This window comes from Anas platyrhynchos, chromosome 2 (genome assembly GCF_047663525.1).
Source record: "Anas platyrhynchos isolate ZD024472 breed Pekin duck chromosome 2, IASCAAS_PekinDuck_T2T, whole genome shotgun sequence".
Taxonomy (NCBI): domain Eukaryota; kingdom Metazoa; phylum Chordata; class Aves; order Anseriformes; family Anatidae; genus Anas; species Anas platyrhynchos.
Window position 1 is genome coordinate 113,664,944 of NC_092588.1, and position 20,795 is coordinate 113,685,738.

The window sequence follows — 20,795 nt, forward strand, 5'->3', positions numbered from 1 at the left end:
TAAAGCTTCACCGTTTCTGCTAATGGTAAGAGAGAGGGTAAAGGGAAGTGCACGAGACACCCACCGTTTCGTCAGTGCAGATGGAGTGTACTTGGGTCCCAAACATAACTGAGGTGAAGATGAGAAATAGGAGAGCCTCGAAACACAAGAGGATGAGGAGAATCACCGTGGTTGGTGGAGAGAAGGAGCTGCATTCTGTGAAGACAAAACAATCGAGTTGGAAGGGGAGAGATCGGGTAACGTAGCAACTGCAAAACACCTGCTACGCCACAAGTTTTCCATACTAAAAGTTGTCAAAATAAATTATATCATGACCATACTCAAAAAGGTACAGAGGGAAGCTCAGACATTGCTGAGGATATGCAACAATGACATGATCGCTCCTACAAGTTTAACAAAAAAGCAAAAACAAAACAAAAACAAAAGCAAAAACAACAACAAAAAAACCCTGTGACACTTCAGGAATGCAACTTTCTTTTCCAGTTCGGTGTTTTCCCACACTCTCTCCAGGAGTTCACTCTACTCCTGTACTCTTTCACCTGCAGTTTCATCTTCCAGGATTTTTCATAATAACAAAATCCCATCAGAAATCTCAAGCTAGTTGTTGGGACACAAAGATGATTGTTTCAGCAGCACCAACATAAAAACAACATAGGCTTCCTTTTATAACTTCTCTAAGTCATAACTTAAAAGACAAGGATATTTTTATCCAAGTTCTTATCTTTTCCTTACACTCTACCTATAGTACAACCTCATAACAAACTGAAGTGAGAGCTGAAAGAGTCTGAAAAGGAGCCTACAACTGAGGAAAAGAAGAATGGAAAACGGAGAAGGATGTTATAGATCAAAAACCCTAGTGTTTTGTTGAACGTTGTGTTGGAACACTCCTAGCCTGCTCTGAAATCAAAGAGTAAGCATCACCAAAAAAAAAAGCTTTTCCCATTGGAAGACGTTAAGCTTCAACAGATACTCAACAATCAAGAGCTAACACCGTCAGCATATATCCAAGGCAGCTGGAACAACAGATCCATCCACCTCTTGTATCTGCTCTGCTCTGCCACCTAAACCTGGAACAGGTGGAAAAGTGCTTCCCTCACAGATACATGCTTGGAGAAAGGGTGCAAAGGAAACTCTCTTTTGATGGGTCCTTCCACTATGGTCAAATCCAGACGTTCTCAGAGTCATTTGGCAGCTCTTGGCCAAAGTTTTGACCTGCCCAACAGCCCTGTCAAATTCACCTTGTATGCGTAAACGTACCCATCCTCTGCAGTCCTATAAGCTAAAACCAGTCCTTATATTGAGCGACACAAATGAAATTCTAAGAAAAACAAAGCTAATGCCCTTCCAAAAAAATCTGCAAGCAGCACACAAATCTGTACCGACATCCTTTGGCACCTGGCTCTTTGACTCAGCATTACCTAGAGGATTTCCCATTACCACATTTTTTAAAAATATATCTCAAACACTTATGTGAAAATTTACACACTGGCTGCTCCAGAATGAGGGCTGGTAGTTTATTTTGGTTGTTGTTGGTATTTTTTTTGTGGAAAGGAATTGTTTGTTCTTGTGAGGGTGGATTTTTGGAACCGAGTTAACATGTTTTCCTGGCAGTCTTGCAAGAATGATTCACTTTACCCTTTTAAAAAGAGCATACACATTCTTCTTATCTTGCTTTGGCATTCAGCACATCAGTGCTGCATTCACGTAAACAGTAGCTTACTGCACATACTGTCTAGGAGTCTTTACATCTCAGCTTCTCCTCAGGCAGTATCAGCCTTAAGTTGAAAGAGGCCTTTTCAGGACAGAGATCCGAGCAGGTCAGAAAGAGTTATGAAGTTCCAGGACTGATAATTAAAAAAGCAAAGATCGCATAGCAGAGCCTTGGTAGCATTCTTCTAAAATCAGCACAAAGGGGGTAGCCTTATGTGCAAACTGCATTATAAGGTCTTTTTCATAGGCAAGTGTGGTATTTTAATGAGATACTTTGTTAGTACTCACTTGTCCAGTCTTCTTCAAAGCAATACAAGAAGTGAAATCCCACCATAATCAGAGCATGCAGGGAGATCAGTGCTATATACATCTGAAAAGCAAAGGATGTAATACAGGCATCAGGCAAAGCTCAAAGAACAAAATGTTAAATGTTCCAACCACTTCAGATAAAGCGGAGTGTTAAAGAGTTAAAATGACCCTAAAATAATAATTAAAAAAAATCAACAGCCCCCACCCCTTAAATCAAGCACCCTGCAGCTGGCAAATGCCAAGGCTACACAGAACTCATTCTGGCCCTACTAACAGCTCTGAGTGCACATGAAGGAGAGTGTTTAATTCAAAGCCAGCTGGACACAAATCCCAGCCTCCTGCGCCTCAGTGTGGCCTCCATGCTGCCTACTGGCCTCGTCTCCGCTGCGTACAGCACAACTTTCAGAGGTCAGCAACTCTGGCATGGAGGTATCGTGTTGTTGAAGCTTATGCCTGTGCTCTCAAGCCAGAGAGCACTGCAGTTTACCAGCGAAACAACAGCGAAGTTGTTTTAGCCACAATAAGCACATTATCTATTTCCCAGCATTAGCTAGAAAAAAAGAGTGTTTTTTAAAAAAAAATTATTTATTTAAATAAGTGTTTTTCTCTGAGGCCGACACTAGCATGGAAAATTTCTGTCACGCATTAACACTTTGTACTTAATCCATTTAAAAAAAAATCCTGTCACATCTTTGCAACAAAGTGCTTTAAAACTATTTGCAGTACTACACATACATGGTACAATTTTCCAAGACAGACTAAAAAAAGGCTTTCCTGGACCTGCAGACTGACAACAGAGTCGTGAGATACTGGATGTGGAAGCAGGAAAAGCTGACAGTGTCTTTCCTTGGAAATTGAGGTGCTGCCACACTTTCACCTCCCCAGGTCTTAAAGTGAAGAAAATCAAAACCAAAAGACTAAACAAAAACAAAATTTGGTTTCTTTCTCAGCTACATTAATTGTTTAACACAGCCCACTTGAAAGCAACGTCAGTTTCAACAGAAACAGCAAACCTTTTGATGGGATTAAAACATCCAGCTCGTTCCTCACAGTGAAACAAATCCTTGCTCAGGGCAAAGAATTCATTTTGTTCTGTAATCCACACCCCAACAAACCACGGTATAGAAAATAAGTTTTTCTACGATGAGTTTAAGAGCAAGGCTTTCATTTAACTGAAAATTTCTCCCTTTCTACTTGGTAATTTGTGAGCATTCTTCCTCAAGCCTACAGATTTCTCCAAAGATGTATTAATAAAACAGGGCATCACTGAAACTCAGCCTCGCCACGTTCGCACTACTCCCACGGGATATTTGCAGTTTGCTTTGATGAACAGACTTCAACCCTTCCATAAATATGGAGTATTAAAGTCTGCACTCCTGCTTTCTTACTCATTAAGCCACACTTATAGTACAAAAAGTCAAACACCTCCTTGGTTTTTAAATACGGAAATAAACTGCTCGCAAGCAGAAATTGGATAATCCTTTCCTACTCCTTGCTTAAGATGCGACACCAGCTGTTATTATATGATCCCACACAGTACTCATGCAGGTACAACATTTAGGTACCCTACATACGGACTAGGACCCTACCAGACACCGTGCAGTGTAAAAGGATGGCCCATGCCTCAAAGGGCTCAACATCATGACAAACTGCTTGAATTATGGAGCAGCATGCCAGTCAAATGACAACACAAACCTCACGAAACCCTGGCAAACGCTTCCTGTTCTGCCTTCTCCCGGTCGCTGAACTGTGTGTGTTCCCTAATTAGTAAAATACAAGTCTGCAGGAGTTCCCTGAACAGCTCTTCTGGAACAGGAAAGGAAGGAAAGCCAGCTTTTGGAGCTGCTTTGACACGCGGCATTTCGTTGCTGCACATTGGACAACCTCTACCACCACTTGTGAAATACTTACTGTAAACAGTACAAAGTACTTCTGGTTATTCTCTCCTACACAGTTATTGACCCACGGGCAGTGATGGTCCATTTTCCGAATACACCTCTTGCAAACACTGAAAGAACAGAGATTCTTATTTATAGCACTGCTCATTCCAGGAACACAAGATTTCACACACATTTTACGAACACGCAGAAATGAAAGGAAAGGATCAGAAGTGAGATTTGAACCTCAATATATTTACTAGTCAGCACATTAATATTTCTGGTTTGTTCACTCGACTATGTCTGGTCAAAATCAACCATACCATATCAAATGACCACTGCAAAAAGTTAATGCCAAGACACATTATCAGTCGTTCTGCCAAAATATGGTTAGACTTGGGCAGATGGAAGAAATCTGTATTTTAGTCTCGTTTTAACCTCGTCAGCCTCTGAAAATTCCCACAGATTAAAATCTAACCCCAAAAAAACACACAACGCATAGATATGAAAAGCAGTAATGAATAAAGATATTTTCCAGAATTGCTAATAACAGATTCAGGTTTATTTGCTATCACTGGCTTGTAGCAGGAACTTGTGAAAAACAAAATGAACACAAACATTACAAAGGGCTCCTGGCATCCAGAAAAGCCACACACTGGCACAAACCAGCCGTGGCAGTCGGTCAGGAAGACAGCACCACAATATACGTTCAAGGTAAAATCAGATGTTGAAGTACTTCATGAAACCACACTAATAAAAAAATCAAAATTCAAATTCTTGCCAGCGTGCACACTGTGGCTTGAAGTCAAATAATTAAAAGGCTATTACTTTGTCTGAACATCATTCTCCTGGTTAGTCAGTAACTGCTTCAACTCACATAATAAAAGAAGTCTTTTTCTCTGCTGCTCCCTCATATGATAGGAGCCAAAAGGCAGTCTCCTGATACCACATTGCACAAACAAGCACAGAAATCAAATATGAAAAAAACAAAACAAAACAAAAAACGAAGCCCCAAACCAAACAAACAATAGGCCCAGAAAGGAAACAGCAATAGCAAGCCCAGAACAATTCTGGCACCTCTAACACAGAAAGAATTAAGGGCTGTGCTAATTTTTCCATTTTTCTCCTTAGAATTAGAAATAGTTGAACCTGAATAGAAACAATAAACAACACCCACAAACTGCAGAGAGCCTGAAATAAGAACATAAGCATGTTGTTATGAGCGCGTATGAATAAATAATGAAAAACCTCTCTCTCGGAGCAGCCTTGCACTCGCCTGCGTTGCAGGAGGAGTAAATCCCCAAGGATACTTGCCAGGCCCGAACAACAAACGAGTCCTGATAATAAAGGGAAGGCTGGCCAGGCAGGAGCAGCATCTCACCAGGTGGCCAGACAAGGGCTGCTTCTCCTCGGGCAGGCACAGGTACCTGGCTACCTGCTGGCCCCAGATGCGTTGGACAACAAGGAAAAGCCTCGTTTTGTTAGAATAAGCATCCTGAAGTGATTTTTGACAAACACTTGAACTGAAATCAGCTGGTGTTGTAAAAACAAAGCATTCTGCCTGATACAGGACAAGTATCAATTATTTGTTCTGGAAAATAAATAAATACAAAAGGGAAAAAGGCAGGGGGAGAGAGGGAGGCAGGTGGTGTAAAGCAGGACGATGCCTCCCTGTAGTCTAATTTAGTCTGCATTTTTCTGCACGTGCATACACGCTTCCCTGGGGCTCTGCAGCAGGCTGGGTACCAACGCAATCCCTCCGGTTCCTCCTAGGCCCTAGCTCCCCTGAGGGCCAGCCTGAAGCAGCCAAACCAAGGAGCTCATGAAGCTAACGAAGGCTGAGAGGAGGCTTCCAAATGCTGGAAGGAGCTTCAAGCTTCGAGGTCCCTCAAGCAATACCTCCTGCTGATGCACCTGCACGACCTTGGTGTGTGAAAATCTCCCTACCCCACAGGAAATGTTTGACTGAAGATCCTCAGCAGCATCAGACCGGCTCAGTGGATCAGTTTCCCAAATCTTAGCATCTGTAAAATTAACTTAAAGTGCACAAAAAAAGAGGTCTGTGGAGACGAGGTTTTGTGTTCAGCCAGTCTTTTTTTTTTTTTTTTTTCATTTGCCCATGCTGTGAGTCATCAGCAAGACAGCATTTTAGATGTGAAGTTTCATTCATAATTGAAGAACTGTCAGAGGGGATTTTACAGTAGCATTAATAAGTGATAGGCACGATCACGTTGCTCCTACTGAATAACCAGCTCCCAATTTGGATTAAAATAAAAAGCCAATAACAACAAATTTGCAAACTAAAGCTCTGAGAAGAGATGTGAAAAACACAAACAGCTCGGCACCATGTACTCCCCTCCACACAAGACCCTTGCCTGAATCAGCAGTAACCACGTGTAAACCTCTTGCAGTATGCGTTGGTTTTTGGGTAGATAATGGGTTTGCACTGGTATCCCTTCCTTAACTACTTACTGGAAAGCAAGTTTGCTTGTTTTAAGAGCAGAAAAGTGGAGGAAGTAGGTTTTTTGTTAGTTTGTTTTTGTTTTTTTGCTTACTGCCTTCAGTACTAAAAAGCTCACTACCAGTTACTCTCTTCAGAGAAGTTTATCCTACCAGAAAAAGAAAGGACGTGACAGATCAGTAGCCGTACTGATCTATCACAAAGCACAAAAAGTCACAGAACTCAAAGAAAACAAGGAAAAAGGAACTCTTGAAAAAAAAAATATATATATATATATATATATACACACACACACACTTACCCAAACTTTAGTTTTAACTTAAATATCAATTCTAAATAGAAATTATAATTATGCAAATGGGTCTGTTAAAAAAAAAAAAAAAAAAAGACAGAGACCTTACAAAGACATTACATTTTATGGCTTTCTCTGCATTTTGACATTTAAAGTCTCTTTTAAAGCCTTTTTTACATGATAGCCAGTATTGAGAACATTTACAGAGTGTCAATCACAGATCTGAAGCCAAGGTAGCCTTCATGTAAAGTGTTTCTCACTTTGCAAGAGGTGGCCCTAGCCTGCTGTACATCAAAAATTCCCAGAAAAGGCCTGAGATTTTTTTTTCAGAGAAGTTTAAATGTGTCTGGCACTACCAGCAGCAGAATTTGGATGCTAATCTTTCAATTTAACCACTCACACTCCCATAATAATTCAGATCCAGGCACGTTGTGTAATATTTAAGGTCCAGCAGTACTTGATCAAAGAGCAAATCTCAGACCAGACTTTACCTGCAGTGATGTGCTCTGTCAGGTTTGATGCTACAACATTTTGGGCACTTGTAAACCACCTGTCCTGGCTTTAGCTGTAAACTCTCAATGAACTCCTTTGTTGCATTACCTTTGGGTACAGCACCCTGTGGAAAAAGAAAACAAAGCAGAAGATCAACCTGTGGACATTATGAGTGCTCAGAACAGTAGAAATGACTTAAAATTTCGGAAGGGGGGGAAAGAGATAAAAACTTCCCTAATATCAGCAGAGTTTTAGGAAGAGCAAGAAAAATAAATTAAAACAAGGTCCTAATGTATGGAACCAAAAATACTTTAACATCACTTAAAAAATATAATAAAAAAACATAAGCAGCACCAGTAAATCCTCACCTAAGGAATCAACCTTTTGTAATCCCATAGTAACCTTAAAATATTTAAGAATCCTTATCCCTCTCTTCACATCTATCAACGGATTTATCATCCCAGTGTTTCATATCACAAACTGGAGACATCAGATGTTTTAATTCCAGTAGATGCTGCTACTTCTGAAGTATCATTGCGTACATTAACAGCTGCTGATAGACATCTCATGTATTAATAGCTACGCTTCCATCGTGTATTTGTTATTCAAAGCAGGGATTAACTTTCAAACAGAGCACACTTTCTAAGAATCCTCCCCACAAATAAGACCAGATAAAACCTTATTTGTGCAAATGACACATTAAAATCAATATCTTTAAACAAGTAACATATAATTGCTGCAGAAGCATGAACTTTCAAAAGTTTCCAAAAGGTTCAAGAGTTTCCACAGCCTTACTATGGCCATAAAATTTGCACAAAAGCAAAAAATATCACAAAATGTGCTGTATGAAGTCATTGCTGGTACACTGACACAATGCAGCTCTGTAGATCTAGGATTTTATACTGAGATAAACACAAGGATTTAACATTTTAACAGATTTCTGAAGGAATAGACTCTTTTTAACGCACATGTACAACCTCTCAACAGCAATAAACAGGAATATTAAAAGAACTGCACATTAAATCAGTATTGTAAAGTTCTCTTGAGCAGTCTTTGTATTTTTCCACTTAAACCTCTCAACAGACTGGCAAACTTAAACATTGCCGTGACCAATTTCTACAAAACGCTACCATTAATGTCCTCTCTTTTTAGCACACAGCAAAACTCAAAACCCTAGGTATGCTTTTAGCAAGAACACACAGGAAGCAGTTCCTGAAAAGCACGACGCATGCTAACAGTTCTGAGGAATCCAGGTTTTAAATTAATTTATTATAAGAATTCCTATTTGTTTGCCTCAGCAGCGTTCTCTGCTCCATTCTGCTCCTGGATGTGCCTCTGCTTCTCCATTTCCTAGCAGCCTCCTCCACCCCAGACTTGCACCGTCTGCCCTGTGGATGCCCTCCATCCCCTCTCTTCACGTTCCCTTTTCCATTTTGTCTAGCTGATTTCTTCATTAAAATCTCTACAAAGAACAAACCAAAATCCCACTGGCTCTCTCCATCCACACGCAAAAATCCCACCACACGCTGGTAATTAACATGTATTTTCCAGATTTCTCTGCAGAGAGATTGTATCTGTTTCTCTGACACCACGCTTGCCCAGGCTGCTTTAGAATATAGCTTTTGTTTCGAGAGTTTCTGCTTAACTCTGCAAAACAACTCCAGAGACCTGAAGGTCCCCAAACATTAAAGCCACACAACATACAATAATTAGCAACAACGAGAACCCTGAGGACATAAACTATATCCTAAATTGCTACAGTCCTGTGATTGTCAGCCCAATGACCTGAAGCTTCAGTGCCTCAATTACTGCTCAAAGTTGTGTCCAGCAGCAGTAGCATGCAACAAGTCAGCCTCTGCTTTACCATAAGCTGTCAAGCTACCCCAAAACAAGTCATTTTTGCAGTGCTGTGGCTTCTGGGAGAGCTGAAAATTGGGAAATAAAGATTACAGTCAAGTTTTAATGGCACCTAGCACAGTTTCAAGTGGGAAATTACATTTGAAATGAGTATTTTGTGTATCAGACACCCACTGCCATTCGTAACAGTAACAAGAAGAATCAGGAGGAAGTGGTCAAGAGGAGTCTAAGCTTGTATTTCCTTGCGATGACTAGTGGGGAAGGGGCTTTGAACTGAATCTCCTGTCCAGAGGTTGATAAGCAAAATAAATACAAGCCATTCAGAATAAGCATCATGGCATTAAACTGTATCTCTAATAAGGCAGTGTCCTACAGACACATACAAGGGGCTGTTCAAATTCTTATGCTCCCTGCCTGCCCACGAACTTTCAGCTCTTAGCATACTCACGTAATATTTGTTTTAGCATGGTCCAATAAACTCCACTAAATCACAAGCATGAGAGGTGGCAGCGTGGCTTTTCAAAACACCACCACCCCTACTCCCCTCTGCTGGAGCAACACTTGACAAGGCGGACAACCAAAACCAGCTTTTCCTGCTTTGCTGTTTGTCAAGACCCAACAAGCCACAAACATGAGATTTGGCATCGGTGAGAAAGCAGTGTCAGAGAGAAACGCTCTCCTCCTCAGCGTGAAGAGAGGAGCTGCTCACATGAGGGGAAATCTAAAGCTGGGTCCTCGACTTTGCGCCTGACTTGAGTGGGCTGAGGAATTAGCACAGCACATCAGCAGCCTCACTCGGCAGGCTGACACGCATGAGTTATTTAAATCTGCCGCTCACTCAGCAAACGAGTTACCCAACAGCTCTCGGATAAGAGAAACAGTGCCTTTTTCTCTCCCAGACACACAGAGGGCTGTACTTACTGGATCTGTCAGCATAGCTCGGAAATGGGAAGCCAAAGCGAGGAAAGCCAAGGTGTTGAACAGCGTGCCATTGATGACACTATAAACGTAATCTCTCGATGGAACCAGCATGACAAGGAGGACTACGAAGTCGGCGTAGAACACCAGCATCCAGGTGACAACAGCACATGCAATACCACAGCCATCTCGAATAAACCACATTGTTCCCAGGGAAGCGCGGCTAGGAGGTGGAACGCACTTTTCTGGCTGTAGGTATTCAGGTTTCCTTTCAATATCTCTGAAGCGGTGGACTGGAGTAAGCATCATAGGCTATTATGTCCATACTTGCATCTGAAAGAGAACCAGAAACGGCGTTCAGTGCTTTGCAAGGCACGCAGCGATCTTCACAGGGATCATCTGAGAAATTCCAAATTGCTGAAAGCAAGTTGAAAAAAGCAAAAAAAAAAAAAAAAGACAAATAAATCCAACAAGAAATAATGGATTTGGAAACCAGACTCTCGCGCTTATCAGAACACTTCTCACCCAGAAGACTCTCTAAGTGCTTTTAAGACTTGCTTAATTACACATTAAATCCACCAGCGTGCCACCTCCACTCCCACAGAGGAAAGGCAACAAGTATTTTAATGAAGAGCACGGCGAGCAGGTGGGTGCTGACGGAGCAGCCACAGCTGGGGCTGAAGCAAGAACCAGCTACTGCCATGGGGAAAAAGAGCAAAGACCTGGCATAGCTGGCAGGGTCCCCTGCTGCTGGATCGGACCTGAGGAAGGGAAAGGAGCCTCGGGGTTCAAACTGCACAAACAAATCACTGAGGAGTTACAGTGGCTGGAACTAGTGAAGCAGCAGCCCGATGCTCTTCTCTCCTTTGGCTTTATGTCCCTCTTAAGCCTTCTGCTCTGCCATCCGTCCCCTGCCAGCCTTGCTCCATCCCTCTATGGCATTTGTTTTGCCTCCCCGTTAATGTGGGCACTAACACGACACACCTGCAGCATCGCCGTGTCCTCTCCATCTCTGCAGGCACCTTACCAACCCAGAGGGCAAGGTCCATCGTGGAAGCAGAAACCGTACTGCTCCAAGCACGCACAGCACTTGCTGTAGTTTCAGCCTAACTCCCACTGAACTGAAGCATTTGAGAAAAAAAAAAAAAGGTGCTCATACGACTCTGGCAAGGGATCAGTCGGCCCGCGCTGGGAGCTTACACCACTCCAAATGTCAGCACACACCTGGGACGCTACGCCTTGAAAGTGGCTCTTCACACACCCAGCGACTTCTTCCAAAAGACACTTCTTAAAAAAAAAATATTTGCTCAATGCTCTGAACGCTCAGAAACGCCGCGGTCTCTGCGCCAGGACTCACCTTCTACAAAAATGGACACAACGATTTTGGTACCAAACACACTGAACCATGTATACCCGAACAGCCACCTCCTATTTTGACATGTAAGCGTTATTCTCATCTCTTTTCAAAAAACAGAGTGCATTTTTTTCCATTTTAATTCAGAGAAAGAGAGACAATGTTCACAGTTAGTTACGTTTTCTGCCAAAAAAGTTCACACTGAAGCTATTTTTGTGTTCGACTGTTCAAGAGAAATGAATGCTGTTGCCTAGACAAAATGGATAAATTTTACAGGAAACATAGTGAGAAAATCACAAATGCATCCAGGACCATAAACTTCTCTCAAAACATTTATGGCTAAATTCTCTCAAGTACAGGAGAAAGGCTCTACTTCACGTACCACCAACCTACACGGAGATGTAGGTTGCCCCTACCTGGACAGCAGCAAGGCTGATACCTGGCTTTTTAGCTCTTGTTTCAAGACAGGGAGTCTCTCACAGCCAGAAGTTAAAGCTATTAATGAGCAAGATGAGTAATTAAACTCCAGCACAAAAAGTGATGAGGTTGTGTGTCTCAGTGCAAGTGGCAGAGAGGTGACTGGATACTTAATAGGAGCAGCTATTGCCACAGAGAGAGGCAAAACTCAGGAGTGCAGTTTCTAGCACGCAGCAGATGAACCAGGAGGGTTAGGAAAGCACACACCTGACCAGCAGGTGATAACCACAGTGTTTTCTTCCTGGCATAACCGGTATAAATAAGCTAGGAATCACAGGTATTTTCTTCTATTTCCGCTTTTAACATTTAGTAGGCTGCCAAGTGAAATAATTCAGGATGTTTTATGGGTCTGAAAAAAAAGTCACACGGATTAATGTTAGAGCATACCAACTTTGTATTTGTATCTACATCACACAACAGAAAAATCAAGATAAAAACGTGCACGTGCGTCTCGTTTACTTTGGCAAGAAAAAAAAAATCTCATTCACAAACCTCACATATCAAGTTGTAATTATTTGGTATTTCAACCACAGCTATAATTTAGCCTCATGACACCTGATACTTAGGGAGAGAAGCCGTATAATTTTCAGAAGCAGTGATTACCCATACAGTCTGCTGGCCTAAATTCAGTTAAACCTACACCTACTAGCAAATCCATACCTTTTCCCCAGATTTTCACTATTTGTGTACAAATGCATGTATTTATACATTTACAAAATACTTTATAAGTCTATAAAGGCTCAACCACCCCCAAACGTAACTGTTTAACCTTCAATTTAATCATCTTGTTAAAACTGTTATGCTGCTTTGCAGCTCAAAATAAATCTGATAAAAGGCTCATGCCTGACAATTACGTTCTAATTGATAGTAACATCACATTGCATTAGAAAGGAAAAATAGTGATTTAGATGTTCAGTTTTCAAACTAAAGTTTTAGACTTGACGCATCAGGTGGGACAGTCCTGAACACAGACTTCAGGATTTTCTGCCTAGACCCTGTGAGGCTTTTTATTCCCCCCGAGTTTTTATTTTCCAAAGCAAAGGAGTGAAACAGCCACAAGAAAAGCAAACTCCAACCTAACAGAGGAATTAGTCTGGCAAGTCACATTAAGGTCGGTGTTAGTAGAGACCAACTGAAAGCTAGACAAGTGCATACTGATCAAAATTGCGGGTTTAGCCCCTTCAGCAGCCAAACAAAAATCCAGACCTCTTGCTAGTGCAGGAAGTGGTTTCACTCCAATGAAATTTTTCTCAAAAATATTACTGAGCTGAAGGAAAATAAAAACCTATTGCTGTGAAACTGCCCAAGGAGAACCTTGGAAGGACCCCCGAGGCACCTCGGTCTGCAGCTGGGGCCCAGCTCCTGCGGAGCACTACGGGAGCGCGGGCAAGGCCTCAGTGCAGGCTGAGGCCTGGAGGACAGATGTGTTATTTAATGCTCTTGGTTAGTTAATACTGGCTTTAGAGTCATCATCAGGCGACAAAATGAAAAATCAGTGATTGCTACATAAACACCATTCATTATTTGATAAACACGTTCATGTTTCAGTGTACAGCATCTTAGAGTCAAGCCATAGGAGCACAGCGCCTCAGCTTCTCTTTTATATAGCCCGGCTAACTTTTTAAATTCCTTGTTCCTAAATACATAAAGAAGGTTGTGGCAGGGGTAGCAGCTTGCCCTGATGAGTCTGCCCTCAAATCACCCCCCACACAGACTGAATTTACAACCCCCAGCTGCAGCATGTCAGCCGCTCCTGCTCCGCAGCAAACGCTACGTACACGGGGAAGGCGAAAAACTTAATCACAGTGTCAGGCTAGAGGAGAGGCCGGCAGGTAAGCGTGAGGTGTAATGACAGCAAACACATCCATTCAGCTTAAGGACGTGTCAGAGCAAAAACCTTTTCTTGTTTTTTTAATCTGGGAGGCATTTAGCATTACAGGAATAATCAAAGGCATAAGTAATGTAGACATTAGAAATGTAAACAAAATAAATTAAAACCCACTTCCTGCCAAATGAACGCTTACAATAGGCTATTACACCTTTTATAAATTAAGTAACTGTCTTTTGACCTAAGTCATGCCTAAAATCTATTTTTAATGGCCTGCGACTGCCGAATGACGTGTTAAGAATGAGCTAATGAATGATGTGGGCCTTCACCCGATGGCTTTCTGAAGGCTACCTGACGTCCTGATCTTATAAAAAGTACACAAAAATGACACCATCATCGTCACCACGCTGATTTTCATGTAGTTACTCACACTGGAAAAGCCAAGCACATCCGTATGATCTGTGAAACTGCAGTATTCCTACGTAGACATTGCAACCATTTCCTCCATTAGAACTCCATTAACATCCAACGTTGGGAAGAGGTTTTGTTTTGTCAGAATAATTAAGTGAATTTCAAGTTCTGCCTTTTTAATTAAAATAATCTTGAACAAGAGATAGACAGATAAGGGGAAGACCCTGTGAGGGGTTCAGTTTGAAGGGATTTCAGCTTTTTGAAGGGGGGTCAGTTCAGGTCTTTTATTCACTTTATAGAGATACTTGGAACAGTTTCTGAAAAACAAAGAACCCAGGGCTCACTGACAGCACTTTGAGGGCTGATAAGCAACTCTGAAATTAACTTTTTATTGTCATCAAAAGGAAGCAGACATACATTACCGGTCACATTATATTCATGACACTGCTAAACTAGGTGATCTAGATATGCTGGACATCCCCTTATAGGAAACAAAAATTAAAACCTATATATATATATATATATATATATATATATATATATATATATATATATATATATATATTTACTTAAATATATATAAACTGCGAGACATCATTTTGAAGCTTATTTCAGTTTTCTGTACATAAAACCACACTGATTAAAACATTACATAGTTAGTATTTCTTTGCAACAGAAGTGGAAGTATGCTTTCTAACTAACAGGGTATTTACCTGTGCTTCTCCTGCCACGCTTTCACGTAGCCCGGGTCTAACACCAAGCCTGTCAAAACTTGCCAAAGCAAGTTGTAGCAGGAATAATAAGGAAATACCAATATTCTGTCTATTCTTTCCTAATGGTTTCTGCAAGACCTGAAAGGCTTTATCTGATCAACGGGAGTGGAATGAGAATGCTGAGAATTTCTGGCAGTCTCCTGCTGATTCATCCAGATATCCATCGGCCTGGCAGCTTTCAGCCTCTGGTATACAAAACCCTGAAGGATCAATGGGACTTTTCTAACAGGTCTGTGAATGGCAACTGGAAAAAGCAGGCTTACATTTGTTATAGAAAGCTGTACTTCCACTGGACTATTTTAACTGTAGTTTAAAAAAGAAGTGGAAAAAAAAGATTAAAAACTGTTTCTCTCTGGTTAAAATGGCAAAAGCATTAGGGAAGGATCAGGCACTGGGACCTTAACACCGCACTGCCAAGACACCTGAGCACTGGGATCAAAATGTCACAGTGCAGTCAGTTCTGCTAGCCCTACTCCAGCCACCCCAGGAGCTGGGTAACAGGATTGTGCCTGCTGCAGAAAAGTATTCATTTTTCTTCTGGAAGTTCAGGCACATTGAGAGGTACCGTTTCAGCCTAGGCACTACATTAGCACCTACCCTCGCATTCACAAACATTTCAGATTCACCTGAAACCTCTGGCTATTCAACTTGTGTGATTTCAACACAGTTTCAGTTCTCACACTGAAGAAAAATGGCCTAAAGAGATCAGAACATCAATTATACTGAAACCACTAAAAATAATCTTAAAATGTGACAAAAAAAAAAAAAAGTATTTTTTGAGGCTAAATGCATAGACTTGCATTACCTGTCTTAGGAAGAGGGAGGGAGAGCACACAAAACCACACAGTACTCCAGTACAACATTTTTATACACATGAAAGGAGTGAGTGGCTGTATTACAAAGCTGCATTATAGACAGTTTAGAAAAATTGTTTACAATGTTATTTCACTATTTTCAAGAAGAATCTAGTTTTTATTATTATTATTATGAAGGGTCCGTGCATTAACAATAGCTTAGCAAAAATGGATCACTAAAAACACAATTAAAAAGGTGAGGGATGTTTTGTTTTTATTTGAAGTATCTTATTAGAGGGAAGATTTAATTGAAGGTGTGTATTCCTGAAGAATATGTATGAATGGAAATATGAATATGTAGAGGGAACTTTTCCCTAAGGAGAGCAGGGAGAGTGGAAATTACCTCAAAGACATCTGTCAGATCTAGAAACTCCATCCTCAGGGCTGATACTGACAGGTTTGAAAGAGGTAGCCTTTTAAGGCACAAACCCCCGGTCCTCTCACTGACATCGCTGTAAACAAGAAGCAACCTCTGCAGTGTCAGTGGAAGTACATTAGTATAACTGCAAGGAAAATAAGCCATGTTTTTGAAATTAATAAAAGCATGTTTGTGATACATGGTTTCTCTGGACAGATGGTAACAGTTTCCTGGTTAATGCCTGTATCATTTGTTTAGCCAACGGATATACGTTGTGTTAAGTAAAATGTAATGAAATAAAGACTCACCTAAGAGTCTTGAGTTATTTGGTAAATGATTCCACCCCCACCTGCAAGGCCTGAGCAAAGAAGAGATGTGACAAAGTTACTGTCCAAGGTACACAGACACTGAACCACTGTAGACGGGTGACAAAACAGGGGCAACAAGAAGGACCGGGACACGAGTCACAAGGGCAGTAAAGAATAAAGTCAGGCTTGGATCTGATTTGGTCTTATCCCAACTTCAGTGATCTCCACGAGCAGTTGGCCAGAGCGCTGCAGAGATGTCAGCCACTTCCTGAAGCTGTGACTGAGTAAGAGCCACCACAGAACAGCAATCACAACTTTCTCACTATCAGAGCTGCAAGGGCCATTGAGAAATTCTGTCGCTTCCACCTCGCAGTTTCCTGACAGGCTAAAATACACGCGAGCCACTAATTATGTAAAAAGAGAAATGTTAAACCTCAACCTGTAAACGCAAGCCACCCTTGTGGCCTCGTCACCTACCTGGAATGAGGACCAGAAGGGCAGAGCAACCTTGCAGAAAGGACTGCGCTGGGAAACAGAAAGTGACCGGGGTTGTCACGCTTTCCCCCGGCGCTGCAGTTATTGTGAACAGACAGCCTCATGAGATATGAGACAGGAGAAGTTGTCCTGGCCTCCTAGACAGCTTTCCAATTTGGATGCTGACTCAGGACTTAAAACAGCGAGCCATTGTTTTAAAGGAATTTAATTCACTGGATTAAGGGAATTTAAACTCTCAATTTGTCCTGTGTAAACCTTTTGAAAAAAAGGGAAAGAAGAAATTAAAGGAGGATGTTTTGCTTAGACACTAAAAATAATACCACTTGTGTATGTTAACAACTACGCTGCTTCCGTGGCATAAAAAATGTATTTTCCTGAGAAGCAGAACAGAGTTATTTTGTTGTTGTTGTTGTTTTACACCTTGCTCAAAATAAGAAGCTGGCAGAACTATCCCAGTCTAAAGAATATTCTGAGTATTAACTTTCAAGGCAGGAGGATCCCCTTAGCTACCAGACATACCTTTTCACTTGGTCTGACTCGGGATTTGGCTCTTGCCTGCCTCTGCTATGGCCTCCCCCCCTCTCCCAAAATCACAAGCAATTGCTCTGTCTCTCCTACCTTATTGCCCCACTTGTAGTCTACGCTTCTTCCTACCACATCAGAGAGTTTCACAGATAAAGGTATGAGAGCTTTAAGGCATTTAGATTTTAAATCTAAGTCCTACACCTAAGCAGCCACCTAAACCAAATACAGAAAGACACAGGGCACACGTTAAAATAGCGCGTTAATGAAACAGTGACAAAAAACATCACCTCTACCCCAAAGCATAAAATCACGACTATCACGATCCAACTCTATGACGTTAAGAAAGCCTAGGAAAAAGTTATGGTGCTGCTTCAGGGAACTGGAAAAACCTGCAGGGTCAGAGACTGCCCTACGTTAAAGTTTTTAAAACATAGCAAAGAACTTCTCGATTGGCAACCAGTATTTGTTTTGCTCCCTGCTGCGCCAGCAAGCACGAGTGATCTCTCTTTGCACAAAAAATAGATTTCTGTGGGTAAACATTAATTTTGTTATCCTTTGAAATACTGAGACCTGGAGACCAGGCTAACTGCAATACAGGACGTGTTGTCTGTCCATCCTACGCTGTACTGGACATCAGCGATTGAAGCAGTCATGGCCAAGAGCAAAGTTGTGTATCACATCCCCATCCCCATGCTGCCTTTCCACTAGGGTGGTGAATGGGACCCTAACTCTCATTTTTATTTGTAAATTATTATTAAATAGCGTAGTGCTTCACATCACCCATTTGCACTCTTACTGCTTCCACCTGAGCCCATCCGCCGTGACTTCTGAGAGCTGTGCCACGTTTCGGACTGGTCCCTGCGTAACATCAAACCTTGCAGCTGCACCTCCCAAACTCCCCATCCAGCACCAGCCTCGCAGCAAAAACATCAACAAGGGCCGTGCGCTTCCTCCCATTCATCACCCTCCCCTTTCCCACGGGGCATTAACGCTCAGTTTTCCGTGTCCTTCCTTGCCACTAAGGCACATGGGGCGGCAAGTCCCAAAATTTTTCTGGCTGACCCCTGCTGCTGCAGCAGGGCCTCCCAGCTCCAGGCCAAAGGAGGTCACCTGCCCGTGCTGCTCTGCAGTAGGAGCCAGGGCACGGCTGCCCCGTCCCGTAACACCTCACACCTACCAGCTGAGACCAGGCCTTTGGCACCCACAGCCCGCAGAGGCGAGCTGGCTCTCCCTTTTGGGCTCCCTCTCAAAAGGAGGATGTGCAACGAGCTACTGGCAGACTTGCTGCACTGCAGCTCCAGTCCAGTTGCAGCTCTCTTTTTTTTTTTCTTCTTGCCAGGAAACATGCAGCTCTCGTAGGGAAAGCTTTAACTTGTCATTTTCTCCACAGCAACTTCAAGTTTCAGTTAAATATGATGTCCTGAGTACCACCATTCATACCTGGTTTGCTTCAGCCAGCTAAGCACAGGGCAGGGAAAATAAAAAACGACAACAAGCTTCCATAACCCCGTCACATACCACATTACCCTCTGCCTTCTTTCACAAAGCAGAAAAGCTGTATTCCGCAGTATCACCCCAAGGAAAAGGTCATGTTTACGCTGCAGAGAGACCAGAGCCAGCCATAAGCTCACTCAGTTCACATCTGCAGCAACTAGCTGAGCTACAGCCAAGCCGTTTTCAGACCGAATCAGCCTGGGTGCCCATCACCAACACTGTGGTCGCCTCTACAGGAGGCATGTCCCATTACCACAGAATCACAGAATCGCCCTCACAGCATGGCTGTGCAAGCACGATTCCCCAAAATAAAGCAACGCATGGCTTTAAACTTCATCGCCCATGTGGCACCGCTAGCTCCTGTTCCAATTGGGAGATGCAGAAACCCCAAGAAAGCAAACTCACGCCAGGTAAGCAGCAGGGATTCACCAGAGCAGGGTTACCACTGCCTGGGCTACACGCACGCTGCTTTACACTGTCAGCTGTCCCCTTGGGGTGCTCCCAAAAGACACGTAACTACCTGGGCACAGTGGGCATGCATCTGCTGAGGAATCAGGCGTTCATCTTCTTACAGCCTGCGGGGTTAAATCACGTTTTGTCACTTTTGTCTGCTACTAAAAGCCAATTTCAGAGAAATGCATACCCTGTCTGCAGCTACGCTTCTGAAAATGGGGACAGAAACACAACAACACCCCGTTTGTGTTGGGGGTGCAGAAGTACCCCCAGTTTTTAGGCAGACCTCACCTTTTACCCGTCACAAACCCGTACCTGCACAGAGCCCCTGGGTCGCACCCCCTGAATCTCCAGGAGTCGGGCACAACTTACTACCACAGGCAGCTCCCATTGGCATGACAAACACTCTTGCGTCAGAGCAGACAGCACCGTAGCCGTGGCGTTTGAAGGACGGGATCTTCACCACACGTCGGGCTGCGATTTTTAGGGCCGGGGAACCCACGCGTGGCCCCACTTACCATGGCAATGTCTGCGGTGCTTTCACAGGGCGAGACGAGCGCGGTGCTCTCACAGCCAAGCCTTGCCATCTCCCACAGCAGGCATCCGAGGCGCTCAGCCTTTTCCCTGCGGATCCTTCCCACCCTAAACACCCCGTGGGATCGGGGCAGGGTGCTTCCCCCCCACCCCACACCCCAGCAACGGGGGCACCCCCCTTCCCCACCACCCCGCCTGGCCACAAGACGCGGCTCCCTCTCACCCCACCACCACCACCAGCACCTACCCGCAGGCCGCCGAGCCGCCTCCGGCCGCCAGCGGCCCCGTTTGCCGTCCCGCTGCCGGTCCCGGTGCGGGTCCCGGTGCGGGCGAGCCCCGCACACGCGGCGCCCCCCCCCCGGCCCCGGCCCTGTCCCCGTCCCCGTCCCCCTCCCGCGGCTGTCGGCGGGGCGGCGCCGGGAGCCACCAGGAAGCGAGCGGCGGCCCCAGCCCCGGCCCCGGTCCCTCCCCGCCCCGCCCCGGGGCACGGGCACAGGGCGGGCAGCGGCTCCGCCAGCGGCTAGGGGAGAAATGGGGTGGATTCAGGGGGTTTCGGGGAAAATTTGGGGGCTGTGGGGGCGGCGCGCTGCGGGTGGGGAGCGCGGGGAGAGCCGCTGCTGGCCGGGTGGGTGAGGAGGTGGGGAGGTGGGGCGGGCCGGCTAGGCTGCAGGCTGGGGTGGTGGGAAAGGGGGAAAATATCATATTTATTTGAATTTAGGGCTCGTGTTGGTGGCTGTGAGCCGCCCTGCTGTGCGCTCACTGGGAATCACACAGCGCGCCTGCACTGAGGTCGCATCAGGGCGGCATCTTGTGAGGAATTTAGGAATTTTATGGGGGATTTTCCCATTTTTCCACTTTGTGGCGTTTCGCCTCACGCCGCAGAACTGATTTTGGAGCTGCCCACAGCGGGGGCAGCACGGCCACACGGGGCGGGCACCGGGACGGGGCTGGGGAACACCACCCTGCCACAGCAAGGCCGCCACAAAGACAACAAACGCTGTAATTAACACTTTAA

The 20,795-nt window shown here is 43.9% G+C and overlaps 1 protein-coding gene across 5 annotated transcripts in view; it reads right to left on the reverse strand.

Annotated features, from left to right (window-relative positions):
* The window catches only part of ZDHHC3 (zDHHC palmitoyltransferase 3), a 30,121-nt gene extending 9,906 nt beyond the window's left edge, over positions 1-20,215 (reverse strand). The window contains exons 1-7 of one of the 5 annotated variants that reach the window (XM_027451152.3): positions 20,028-20,215; positions 19,314-19,368; positions 9,920-10,249; positions 7,141-7,265; positions 3,931-4,027; positions 1,999-2,080; positions 65-195 (exon numbers count right to left, since the gene is read on the reverse strand). In XM_027451152.3, the coding sequence (XP_027306953.1) occupies positions 65-195; positions 1,999-2,080; positions 3,931-4,027; positions 7,141-7,265; positions 9,920-10,225 (741 nt within the window). In that variant the 5' untranslated portion in view covers positions 10,226-10,249; positions 19,314-19,368; positions 20,028-20,215. Of the gene's footprint in view, positions 1-64; positions 196-1,998; positions 2,081-3,930; positions 4,028-7,140; positions 7,266-9,919; positions 10,250-11,954; positions 12,097-19,313; positions 19,369-20,027 lie in introns of those variants that run through there. The other 4 variants (XM_027451151.3, XM_005017333.6, XM_027451154.3 and 1 more) reach the window with 4 other exon arrangements.
* Positions 20,216-20,795: the final 580 nt, after the last annotated feature.